At 39.9% G+C, this 14,060-nt stretch overlaps 1 protein-coding gene across 1 annotated transcript in view; it reads right to left on the minus strand.

Annotated features, from left to right (window-relative positions):
• TMEM163 (transmembrane protein 163) overlaps window positions 1-14,060 on the minus strand; it is a 105,063-nt gene that overhangs the window by 29,125 nt on the left and 61,878 nt on the right. The window contains exons 3-4 of the mRNA XM_087732479.1: window positions 13,122-13,165; window positions 11,898-11,989 (exon numbers count right to left, since the gene is read on the minus strand). Of these exons, the coding sequence (XP_087588605.1) occupies window positions 11,898-11,989; window positions 13,122-13,165 (136 nt within the window). The remainder of the gene's footprint in view (window positions 1-11,897; window positions 11,990-13,121; window positions 13,166-14,060) is intronic.

Raw genomic sequence — 14,060 nt, forward strand, 5'->3', positions numbered from 1 at the left:
TTTCTCAATTGTCTTCTGCATCTAGCCACATGACAGGAACCCTTTTGCATCTCTTCGCTTTGCTGGTACTTCTGTTTTCATTCTTTCTTCCCGTAACCAAACACAAATTACATTCTGTGAATGCTCCTTCATTAGTAACTTGGAGCTTGCAATAATCTGCACCACATTTCTTCTAGATGAGAGGCAGCCAGCCTGTTTAAACAAAGCTAGACCTACTTCCATTTAATATTTGTATTATGGCAGCTCTTACTGCCATACTGATTACAGTAGCCAAGTATAAAATTCCAGTCACAACCAGCCCAAGATTTCTCAAGCACAGGTAAAATTGAATGTTGATACTCAAAGGTTGAGATCTTGGGAGGAAAAAGCTCAATTTCTGGTCACCAACATGTGATTTTTCTGGTGGCAAACCAGTGGGTTCTGGCCGACGGGGATGAAGTGGAGCAGGGTAGAGAAAATGGAAGAGGACTCAGAACTAAGTCAGTGGACAAAGAATATGGAAAGGGAAGAAGTCCGAGGATGTTTCGGAGAGAAGGGGCTGAAAGTGTTTGTCCTGGTTTGCCGTCATTTGAGGCACCAAGGGACGGCTGGGGCTGTTGCAGATGCGGGCCTCTCTGTGCTTTCTCTTCCCTTGATCTCAACTGCAATCCATGTTCTTCCGAGACCCACAGCTTTTCTTCTCACAGCTACCTTCTCCTCCACAGCAGCCTCTGTTTGCTATGCACACATCCTAGTCTGCTGTCACACAAGTGAAGTACAGGAGGAATTGAGCAAGGACCATTCCTGCCACCAAGAAAGAGTATGTAAAGAAGCAGGGGAGAGGCCTAAGCAGCTGTGCTAGGAATGTCTGCCTGCACAGCAATAGCCACCCCTGCACACACCCCAGACACAGCAGGGGCAGGTGATGGCGAAACCTCTGTGGCTGGGTACTGTACCTCCACGGCAGGAAAGGGCCTCTTCGGTCTACTGCACACTGTGCCACAAGCGCAGCTCTGCTGCCTGTTCTTTTAAAAAGAGGCACTAAAACTACAATGCAGCTGTTCGCTAACATTTGTTCGTTGTTACACATTCTGCAATATTGCTGAGATAACTGTAGCCACATTTTTCACTGGGGCGAGAGCCAGAACTGTGAAGACTGTAAAATCTGCCTCTTAAACCCGTTAAAGGGCTTACTCTAAAAAGAACCATTACTAGCCACTGTGGCATACTACTGTAATACACAGGCCAAAGATGCAATATAAGCCTCAGTCTTGAGATTCCTGCTTCTTTGTCATGCTCTACTGCTAATCTTCAGCTTCTTTGTGTCCAATTAGACAGTTACATTCCTTGTTTATGTTTGCGGTATGTATTATGTAGCTTATGTATTATCAGGTTTAGTTACTGAGGAGGGCTTGGACACCAAACTGTACAGAATCGCAGTTGTTCAGAGTATTTACTCCTGCCCGTTCCTGCGTGAAGAGGGAATAGAGTCTCTTTAAGATGCACTTTAAAAGGAATGAAGTGGGCTCACTGTTCATCACACATTCCATAATCCACCTCCAACCGCCAGAATCCAGATCAGCATCGTTACAGCTACTCCTTTTTCTCACCATAAAGAAAAAAACCAAACCAGATTACAAAATAAAGAGAATTCAAGTAACACTCCAAATTATCATTGGAAGCCGATTTCTCAATTATTATATCAAAAAATACACTGCGTCATCACATGGTCTAACCTCTTCTTAAAGAACATGGAGAGGAAATGCTGTTTATATCTGAGACTCAGATTATTTTGCTAGGGATCCATTTCATGAATGTTATAGGCCTTCTAAAACTTTTATTATCCTCAGGAGTTCTAATAGTCACTGCAGAGCAGGGTATTTACATCCTTTAAAATCATGCAGCTGAACTGGCACAACAGTTCCATAAATAACGCGGTTCTCCAGGTATTAAATATCTGCCAATAAAAGCTAACAGACATTTCTACAACTCAGAGATTTTGAAAACTCTTATGACCTATTTTCTAGTTCCTGGTCTGCACAGACTGTACAGTTGCACTTATGGTACATGTGCTTTATAACCACCCTCCCGGCTTGTGAAGAGCTGATCACTGCTCCTGGCGTTGTAGCAGGTGATGAAGCTAGAAATTAAAGCCTTCTGAGACTTTCTGTAATATTCATTTTTATGGTGATTATCAAATTCCAGTACAGAATACCACCATATCCCTGATTTTATATATATATATATCTATCTTTGTGTAAGTACTAGGCAATATACACAAATACTGCCTAATCAACTACCAGTGAAGTAAAAGGCAAGGCTTTCATAAATTAAATAGGTTTTGGATCTAGCTCCAGTAAAATCATTGCCAAGTCTACAGATGCCACACTTTTAGAAACAGATTTTAGAATGTATAAATATATACATTTGCTATTTCATATTTAATATAAATTCTATGTGCGAGGATTTTGTGTGTGAGCATGCATAAATGTATGCATACATGCATTTCTGCCTGGATAAGAGCAAAGTTTATGATTGCTTCACTTTTGCCTGAATATGGGATAATGGATTTACGGAGAAATTATGCAGTTTAATAAGTCAGCCTAATGAAGCACCTCTAAAGCTTGTATTGGATGTAGTATTTCGGCTAAATATTTCAAAAGAAAGAATGGTTTAGAAATTTGCAGTGTGGTTAAAAAGAAACTGTATTTTTTCTCCTATAAAGCAGATATCCAAGCATAGGTGAACACTTATTTTGCAAACTCTGCACTGTGCTCCACTGGGTAGGAGAGACACGCGTGTGCCACGTGAGGACCAACTCATGGTAGCTGAGAAGTAAACGAGCTGCAGAGGTAGGTTCTTAGCTCTTTGCAGTTTGTAGGCTATCTCCATGCATTTGACATTTTTCCAGATCACTTAGCTATTCCATTCACTCATCACAAAAGAGTTTTTCCTCCAGCCACAGAGGTTTGCCCTGAACTGTGGGTAGGTGTGGATTTTGCCATCTGTGCTTCAAGTCTCTTTCGTATGTATGGCATAGATAAAATTATCCACAGTTTTTTCAACGTGACTGATATGTTGGGTCTGAATTGAGAGGATTATTTTCATTCAACACTACCTAAATAGACAGTGCTCATTTAGTCGGGCTAACCAGTATAGCAGAACCAATCCACATGTGCAAATTTAAATACAGTACTACCACTGAAAATTAAGGTTTTTTAATTCTGTGAACCAAGAGATAATACACCCTGCAACCATATAGATCAGTATGCTCTCTTATTTGAATTAGAGGAAAAGAAAGAAGAGCCAGACCTAACCTGGCAGTATGACAGCCATTTCGTAGAGTCATTTAGGTTGGAAATTACCTTTAAGATCACCAAGTCCAACCATTAACCTACTGCTGCCAAGTCCACCACTAAACCACGTCCCTAAGCACCACATCCACCCGTCTTTTAAATACCTCCAGGGATGAAGACTCAACCACTTCCTTGGGCAGCCTGCTCCAATGCCTGACAACACTTTTGGTGAAGAAATTTTTCCTAATATCTAACCTAAACCTGCCCTGGCGCAACCTGAGGCCATTTCCTCTCGTCCTATCGCTTGTTACTTGGGAGAAGAGACCGACCCCCACCTCGCTACAGCCTCCTTTCAGGCAGTTGTAGAGAGCAATAAGGTCTCCCCTCAGCCTCCTCTTCTCCAGGCTAAACAACCCCAGCTCCCTCAGCCGCTCCTCATAAGACTTGTGCTCCAGACCCTTCACCAGCTTCGTTGCCCTTCTCTGGCCACGCTCCAGCACCTCCACGTCCTTCTTGGAGTGAGGGGCCCAAAACTGAACACAGGACTCGATGTGCGGCCTCACCAGTGCTGAGTACAGGGGCACGATCACCTCCCTGGTCCTGCTGGCCACACTACTCCTGACACAAGCCAGGATGCCATTGGCCTTCTTGGCCACCTGGGCACACTGCCAGCTCATATTCAGCTGGCTATCGACCAGCACTCCCAAGTCCTTTTCCGCCGGGCAGCTCTCCAGCCACTCCTCCCCGCGCCTGTAGCGTTGCATGGGGTTGTTGGGACCCAAGTGCAGGACCCAGCACTGAGCCTTGTTGAATCTCATACAGTTGGCCCCGGCCCAACGATCCAGCCTGTCCAGGTCCCTCTGTAGGGCCTTCCTACCCTCCAGCAGATCAACAATCCCATCCAGCTTGGTGTCGTCTGCAAACTTACTGAGGGTGCACTCGATCCCCTCGTCCAAATCATTTCCTCCCATAAAAGGTGGTTTCTAATTCTTTTAAGCTTTGGGTGCAAGAATAGGATACGTCACAATTCCCATATTGCATGCCTAAATGTAATACACATATATTCAATATAACTTTCATAAGGCTCCCCATGACCAAGCCCTGGGGTAAATATTCTCAGGTGGTGTCATCTGAACATAAGCAAGAGAGAAAAAAGGGTTACAATTACTTTGGAAGGAAAGGCTCACTCCGACTTAGGGTCTCACCTGTCATCACATTTTCTCATTAAGAAAGAAGTCTTTACACAAACCCACCAGCCACTAACTCCCCGCATTTGCCCAGCAGCCACACAGAGGTGCCCACTTCCTTTACTAGCGGACGTGGCTCTGCAGGAGGCGGCGATGGTGATGGCTCTTTGCAGAATCTGCACAAGCAAGTAATAAAGGGCAATTCTAATGATCACCCTCAAAGCAAAAATCACTGGCAGGATGAAAGCCTCTGGAGTGCCCTGGACTAGGCCATAAGCAACTGCACAAGAAACTACAGAGCAAAAGTAGATTTGCAATTCGAAGAGATAATGTAGTGCAAAGCAGTAAGGTATCACTTCGTGAAGCCATACAGCACTTTTCCCTAGCAACTGAAGAAGGATACCATGTACATATCTGATTTCCCCTGTCTTCCAAAAATGAATTCCACCAGAAAGTAAAGAACGGGAGAACTGGGCGTCAAAGGAATATTTATCCATAAGATACCTACGACAAAGGGAACACTGCAGCAGTTCCTTCAGGTACATTCAATTCAGCGGGTGTCTACTTAACATACACAGAGTTGTACAGATGATTTTATTATTGCTGTTTACTTAAATCTAAATTCCAGAAAGAAGGTAACTAAGCAACCGGTGAGGGTTTCTAATCACTTGACTAGGCTTCTCCAAAGGTCACATGCCTAAGAAGATGTAAGGTTATAAAAGAAAAACTGTTCAAAGCTGTAGCCTTCTGCTTGATAAACATCCATTGATTCGTGGCAGTATTTGAAACACTAATATGCCTACTTGCTGCACTGTCCCACTTACCTGAAGAGGCTACTTTCAATCAAAAACTGAACGCAAGGCATAGTCTGTGAAAAGATAACTGACAGAGAGTGCGTACCCAGGAGGCTATCAAGCAACCAAGGAAAGAGATTGGTACACTCATATTGTTGTAGTCATTGGGTATTATAAAAAGGGTGCTGATATCATTAATATGCTTCATAAAATGCTTTTAAATATCCTAATTCCCATGTCATACTGTTACATAGCCGTAAGTTTCACCCCTAGTGCATGAAGTCCTAGCAAAGGTTCAGAACATCCTTCTTTCCTTCCTTCCTTCCTTCCTTCCTCTCTTCATTACATATCCCTATGTAATGGATAATTGTTATACATAAGATATTCACATAGTGGATTCCTAGAGTTGTCTGACAACTGAAAAGCCCAGTGAACCACCACTAGGTTCTTCCTTCATCAGACAGAAAAAAGGCACAACAACGCTGAGCACTTACAAATTGAAGCTATATATAGATACACACAGATCAGAAATAAGATGTACATCTTTATCATTGAGCTTAATTAAACATAGGGGTAGGGTAGTGAAGGACATAAGAGGTTTTCTAATTGCATCCAGCATTCTAATTATGAGTCAGGTTTTGTATTTACTCCAGCCCTGAGGAGTAGTCAAATATCTTTCTTAGAGATTGATTTTAGCTCAAACTAAGTTAGAAATTCTTGGATTAAGCTCTTACAGTTGTGCTCTTCTGGATGTCAAAATAGATGAGAATGAACTGGTGTTCATTCTCCCCATAATTTAAGAACTTATTAAGAATCAAATCCTCAGAGCAGGCATTTTTCACTTGGCCAATGGGTTCAGCATTCTGACAGTATCAAATCCAGCTGCCACAGCTGAGGTATAATGGATGGAGGTGAAAGTTAAGTTACAGACACATAGCAAAGTTTTTAGATAATGTCTAATTGCAAAGCTGCAAAGACTGCAAGATGTTCCCAATTCTTGATCCATTGTTTTTAAACCTAGCATAAGGTGAGAAAAGATATGCAAAATAAATACATGAGCAGAGATGACTGAAGCCACCTACTGTTGCAGGTAAAGTGTCATCTTACTCACAAAGAAAGAGCACTCCAGAATCATACGCTGCCCCACGGAGGAGAGGAATGACTATTTTCTCCTGGCAAAAAGCTTTCTCAGCAGCTGGTGGAGGTATGACAGATATCTGCAACCTTGTCTGCCACACAGTAGCGTCTATCTAATTCTTGTTATTTTAATATTACTGCCAATGTTTTGGATGACAGCTTCACCAATATAAAAAAAAAAAAAAAAAGACATATCTGCATTCATTATTTATTATGTCATGGCAACACAGAGCGCCACGAGTTCATTAGAAATTACTTGTCCATGATACGATTTAATTTTTTTATTACAGTAATAAAGGAAAGAATAGCTGGAGTCTGACATATGCAATAAAAAACAAAACAAACAAACAAAAAACCAACAAAAAACAAAAAACCCAACAAAAAAAAACAGTGAAAGAAATGCAAGCTTTCTGCTCCTGGCATAATCCAGAATGCTCATTATGAGTAAGGTTTCCTATTTACCCTGGCACCGGGTTAAGAAAGATGTTGACAGACTGGTTCTTGGGAAACACAGAATTTAACTTGGTACCATCAACAAAATAATATATACTAAACACCAGCTGCAACTATCAAGAATCACTATGTTAAATATGTTGTACAGAGTTAGTTTTTGCAGTACTGAACATACAAGCTCAAACAAAACCCAGTAGCCAAAAAAATCCTAGGAGCAATGGATCCTACGAGCATAAGCAGCTACTCAGTCCTGCGCTGCATCGTACAGAAACGCAAGATTGTAGCTCTGTAATGTAAGAATAGGGATATTGCTTTATAGCCTACGCAGTAGCACTACTCCATTTACTCCATCTGACCTGAGCAGGCTGCCAACTGCCTCTATTAACTTACCGTGAGCAAAGTCCTGCTTTCCTGAGCAGAGGGAATCAAACAAGAGATGTTTCCTTTGTTCACAGTTTTGAGATCTTTCCAACCAACTACACATAAAAAGCGCCATCTTTTACAGATTTTTCAGAAGGCTGTGTGCCTTAAGTTTGTTATTCTGTTTTCTCGATCTTTCCTTTTTTAGTGCTATTTCTCACTTTCTCCTCACACACAGTTCCAGCACTTCAATCCAAGTCCTTCATTCCCGAATTTAACAGATCAAAGAGCTGCCCTTTGACTGTATAGCTAGTTACTAGTTCAACCTCTCGTGAGATGTTTTTCCAGGTCCCTAATGCTTCAGTCTTCTATTAAGAAACTAGTTCTATTGCTATTTACTGGGTTTATTTATGCACATGAAAAACCACTGTTAAACATAAATTTCAATAAATTTCTTCCTTCAACAGAATTTAGATTTGCTTCAGCAGCCCAATAAGCTATTATGTTGCTAAAGATTTACTAAAGGGCAGAACATTCAAGAACGTTTGTACACCGGTTATGGAGGGCAGGAAGGGGGACCATTCAGATTTCCTTGTGCATCTTGAATGGCTCAGTGATCGTTCAACGTTCAAATCCCAAAACAGAAGATTGGACTCAGATCTTTAACGTGACAACCTGCTCTGATCGACCCTGCTTTGAGCAGGGGGTTGGACTGATGACCTCCAGAGGTGCCTGCCAACCCCAGCCGTTCTACGGCCCAGCACTGCACAAAACTCTTACCATGAAGTAACAAGCTGTACCTGTCCCAAAGTGCACAGGTGGGTCTACTATATTTTTACAGTCTCTGCTTTATCTGCTATATCAGAGTATATTCCTTCCTCTTAGTTTCTCCTCTTATGAAGAAAAATAGGGAATTGCAAGGATTTTATTTTGGTCGCAAATTTTCATCTTGAGATTCAAAATTATTTCTCAAGTTATTTCAGCACTCTTTTCTTTCTTGGATTTCTTGATCATTGCTTTGTTGATGATTTGTTCAGCACTTCTAAGTTTCCTGATTGTTAATTTGCAACCCAGCAGATCCCACTGAGAAAATCAAGCGCTCATGAACTATGTACTCTGACTCTCTTCCCAGATACCTGTAGTCCTTCCCAATTCTTGCATTGCCTCAAGACCTACAATTCTTTCAACCACTCTTCTAAAATACATGAAAATGTAGTAGCCTGATTTTACCCTCTTTTATTTGACTGCCAAAACAGAAAGATGACGAAGTGCGAAACTATCCAAAAAGTACCAGTAACAAACACATCAAATATTCATCCCACTCCTACTTACTGTTTCATTAATGAGCCAGCTGGGCAGAATAAAAGCAGTGTCTCATATGGCCTACAATCTTACAGTGCTTTATACCTGATCTTGGTGAATATTCATTATTTTCAAAGCCACTTGGTATATTTAAAAATAAAGCATAAAAATTTCATCATCATTTCATCATAATTTAAGACATACCTTGAACATAACCAGATATATCTTTTCACAATGACTTAAGAAAAATTCTCATCAATAAGAGACTGGAAAAGCCTGCCAGCTTTAGCTTCTCATCCCATCAATATCAAAGAATTTTCAAGAAGGGCAAATAGCAGAGGTAAGTTAAAATATATTTTGCGGTCACTACATGTGAACCACCATGAGAATCAACAAAGACGTACATTGTATAACTTTGGTCACATGTACACTGAAAAAGTACCTTCTCATCTTGCCCCAGAAACTCAGAGAAATCAAACGACCTAGTAAAAATGAAACCCATAAAAACTGAGTTAAACTCAGCAGGACAAATTTTCATAATAGTTTCAGCACTACAATTCCCCTGAAGTCAAATGGAAATGCATTGGTTCAGCTTAGCAGAACTTGGCACAGCAAGCAGTTTTGTACTGTTCATTCTGAGTATCAGCCTGTGAAATGTTGCATCTCTAACTTCCATATGGCTACATCTTAAGTAAGATTACACAGTTCTTTTACATCTTAGCATTTTATTCTAAGTATTTAATTCATAGCACATCATGAGTCAGGCTGTATTCTCTGTGTCTTTTTCCAGGGTTTTGTTTTTCCTTCCGTCTTTGCGTTCTCTCTCAAAGACATCCAACAGTCAAGACCGGATCTAACGCTGCCCTTCCATGAGAGGCTTTCCACTAATTTCAATAGATTTTGGATCAATCTCTTGCCGTCAAGTTTATGAAACTGGAATTTTTATAACTTTGCAATACATAATTAATTGGCAATTCCACTTGGCTTTTGTCAAGGAGCTCAGGTTATTTTCAGATATGTTAGGATACACAGACAAATACAATATTTAAATCAATAAAAGACAGACCTATAAATAAAGAACTAAACTGAAGTCACTCTGGCAAACAGTAGTAAGGCTTTTGCAGAAACCCAGAGTTTTGCACAGGGTTCTGTACTAAAGCAAGGTATGGCTAGGCACGCAGAAACAGGAATAATGCACAGCATGACCTAAGCACCTACATGAATTTGCACCGAACTCTCCAGGAGTCCAAGAGCAGGCTTCCCCACTGAGGCACTGCACACAGAAAACAAGGACTGCGAAAGACCAGGTGTAGTTATAGGCACATATGATACAAAGATTGTATTATTTACGGTTGTATTATTTACGAGGTAAGCAAGCAGCCAGGAGGAGTCATGTAATATTTTCCCAGCGTAGAAGAAAATAATTACACGCAGTCTTTCAAGCAAGAGGTTGATTAAACACAACAGGAAATTAGAAATGTGCCTCCCTCAAAAATGGGACACAGTAAGAATTGCCTTAAGAGACACAACCATCTCTTCGCTTGTCGGTACTATGATGACTCTCCTGTCAATTCTAGAAACAGAGGAATAACCAGACTGCCTATCCAGTGATTCATATTCCCAGCATATGGTAACATTCTTTCACTCAGTACTGATCTCATCGTGTAGCCTTAGCTGTCTTCAACTAGAGGGCATAGCAAGTAATTCATTGACTTGATTTAGCCTTATGGGAAGCAGAGGGATTGTATGAAAGCAAATTAAAAATAAGCATAAAAAGCAGGAAAATATGTTTGCTACTTTGCTTGTTCACTTTACTGGCTTAGCCATAGGGATATGTTGATTCTCCTTTTGTATTGGGATTTATTTTCTCTATAAAGTACTTTACAAGGTTCACTTGAAAAAGCTCAACAGAAGGAGATTTCAAAAATATGTTAATTGAATGTTAACAGGAACCTCTGTGGACGCCCACAAAAGCAAGATACTCAGGAAATGTCTGTTAAGATCTCCAAATATGTGCAGGAAGACTAATTTTAATCACATATTTCTAGATTTATTTTTATGAATCAATGCCACATCAATCTTCTATGGCCTTTTATTCCGAACTGTTATTTATGGAGCCCTGCCAGAAAGGAACTCACAGCACTGGCAAGCTGTTGCATGAGCCTGAGTTAATGCATGTAAAAATACTGCTTACTGTTTTCTTAGTTTTTAGGAAAGGACTATGAAGACAAGTTATAGTCCCCTTTGTGTGGCTTTTTTTTTTTTTTTAACTTGATCCTACCAGTTATGTAAAAGCTCAGTTTCATCAGGCCTCCCTCCTTGTAGAAGAGACTTCATTAGAGGCGTTTCACAACAAAAACTACTTTACCCCCCTTTGTTGTAAAATTGTAGTCCATTCCAGGGGACAGTTGAACTACCTTCAAACACGCCAGATGGGATGCTGCTAGCAATGGCAGCACAGAACAAAACCAAAGCAGATAAATGTACTGCAATTCTCCACCTAGATGTACCCAAAAGTTGAGTAGGAGGTTAAAGTCTTCTTTATGCACTAGCTGGAACAATTCTTGAGCCGATCTCCACCTGATCTTCTCAGCTACCACATGCATTGCCAACAGAAATGCTGCACAATGCACAATGATGCAGAATATAATTTCCACTGTGATCAATACTGCACTGCAAATTAAAGACTTTTTTTCCATAGGATCTATATAGCAAGCATTAAATATGCTTACTTTGCAAGCATATACTTTTTTCCATAAAGAAGGCATGCAAGTATTGATATACTCTTACTTACCAAAACAGCAATAGTTCTGTAATAAAAAGGGTGTGTCTGTCTCTCTCTTTGTACAGCAGTTATAATAAACAGTGTCACCTACTATCATTCACTAATACAGGCTCAATCTTATCAGATGTTCTGTAATCTCAACTTCTAAAAATATCACTGGCAGTTGAAGTGATTTACATTCAAAGAGAAGGGGTTCATATTCCGATCTTGTTAAGGGAAGCTCAAATATAATACAAGCATCAATTTTAAAAACATACTCTAGTAAGAATAATGGAGTAAGATGCAAACCAAAAGATTTACAAATCCATTACAAACTGCAAATACAGTTCATTTGATAGAGATGCTGCAAGGAAAAAAAAAAAAATGGCAAAGCCCTAACAATTACTATCTTGGCTAAAAAGAAACTGAAAATCACAATCACAGGGAGGTTTGCCTAAGGAAAGGCTGCATGTTTGGGACCAAACAGTAAGTTGGCAGAAGGAAAGAATACTTGCTGACATGACAAAATGTTTTTTGTCAAAGCTCTGGAATCTGTAGCATCACAGCTTGACAGCAAAAGCTCTGCAGGCCTCTACCAAAGCCAAAAGTAATTAAGTGTACTTACATGTACTCCCTGTGTGCAGAATGCACAGCAGCTGCGTTGCTGTAACGCCACAAAACTATCGCTGATGACAAAACATCCAGGGTAGCATCAAACTGAAAGAGATACAGAGTCAATTGTTTTGTGGGCCATCAAATGTGCCCTGTACTAACAGTAATGCATTTACTATCTTGCTGCACAGGCACAAAGCAGCTTCAAATAAAGCATTTTAATGAAAGCAGGATTTACATTTATTAAATTGATCTTCATATTTTTGCCACGTATTATTGCACAATGAAACACTTCTGAGCTCAGGAAGTCAATCAAGGGATTAAAAACTTTTTTATTTGTAATCCATCACGTGTGGAGAAGTTAAGAACACAAAATCACCACAGTCTACCACTGCAGCACCACAAGAGTTAAAATACTAATATGATTCTTATGCAAAGACTAAAAAAAAAAAAAAAGTGTTTGAAAATGCCTGTCAAGCATTCCTTTTTCCTGCAAAGCCACTAATTTTCTGCAATAGAAGGTTTTGTTTCAAACCAAGCGAATATTAACTTTTTTTCAAAATCCCATTGTATCTAGATTTCATATTATTCTGTATCATCAGCAAAATCGCCATGTTTGTATTTCCAGTTAATGAAGGTAACACCCAAAACTAGGCTTGTCCCACTCTAAGAACTTTCATCCTCAAGTCAAACTTTCTACAGAGTCAATCTAACCTTCAAATTTGAAAGCAAAAACCAAATTATTTGAAGTGAGTCATTTTGCTTGTCATTAGGAATTTTTTGCTCTGCCACTAATCAGGAAAGTCACAGCAACTACTAGAGAGAAAAGCTGTCATCTTGAAGTCAATAGGAGTTTTACCATAGACTTTAATAGGAAAAGGGTCATGCAAAGTTCAGAGGGGAACTTCAGAATTTGGCTCAAGTTCAACAAAAGAACTGATTAAGCTGAGAGATTTTGTCAAAGAAAACCATATCTGGTGGGTATCTATCAATGATGAGATATAAGTATCGATATTAACTCCAATATAAGACTTAGTACTCAGAAACTGAAAAAGTATAATCAAAGTATCTTTACTATCCTTTCCACAGTATGACTTCAACAATATTTTTTCTAATCCACCATTGACTTTGGACACCTTGCCATGAACTTACAATAAGAATAAATACAGTATTTCATGTTCAGAAAAAGCCCATGAAAAAAAATGGTAGAGAATATTTAAATTGTGTTTCTACTTACAGCAAATCCAAATGATGATGCACTGTATCTCATTACGGAGACAGCTAAAGGAAAGAAAATATTATTTAGAATCACTTCAAATTTTTTTTGCATCCTTTCTTCTTCTCTTGTCTGAGAGCTACAAAACTAGTTTCAACACATGGGCTTAGTTTCAGCCCATTCCCACTAGAATGACCTGACCGACACTTTAAAAAGGCCTGCAAGAAAGGTCTTGTGCTGCAGGAAATGGTTAGGTCACTCAAGAGATGCTTTTCTTTCTTCCAAACCCGTAATGGGGCAGACCTTAGCATAGCATTCAGAAACAGTCTGTTTATGAAACACGCTGCATTTGAGATGCAGTTTTGAGTAAAAATATGTTGAAATCACAATTTCAAACTCTCAGAAAACTTTGCATGTCTCAACGTGCTCCTTGCTCCAGCTAGGCACAGAAGTCCACCTGAACTGGCTGACAGAAAACTATGCAGGCCCATCCAGACTTCATGACTGCCACCTTTTTGACAAAACGCCTAAGGGTAATTCACACAGCCCCAAGAAATGCTGCAAATTCCATCGCATCAGTGATTGCCAATGGAAAAAGCATTAGCAGGAAAGATTTTGACCAGCTCTGATTTTGACTGCATACTGCCTCTAAAAAATAAATGAGACTTTAAAAATGGGCTAACATCCAGAACAAAATATCATTTCTATAATTTTACTCCATGCATCCTAATTCTATCATCTCACAGTTCCCAATTCTAGGAGGTACTATGCAAGGAAAAATACCTTTCATTAGCCCAGAGGAATACCAGGGAAGAAGCAGGCAGCAATGGAAGAGGCCATCACCTGGAGATGGGTCTTCATCAAACGGCAACTCTCACAGGCTAACAGCGACACTACAGCTATGTTAAGCTCTCGAGCATTGAGTAGCTCTAGCCTTCTCGCTGTGTTTTGTAGACTATC

The sequence above is a fragment of the Nipponia nippon genome, unplaced genomic scaffold (genome assembly GCF_047370975.1).
Source record: "Nipponia nippon isolate SJK-2023a ecotype South Korea unplaced genomic scaffold, ASM4737097v1 scaffold_5, whole genome shotgun sequence".
In the NCBI taxonomy this organism is placed as follows: domain Eukaryota; kingdom Metazoa; phylum Chordata; class Aves; order Pelecaniformes; family Threskiornithidae; genus Nipponia; species Nipponia nippon.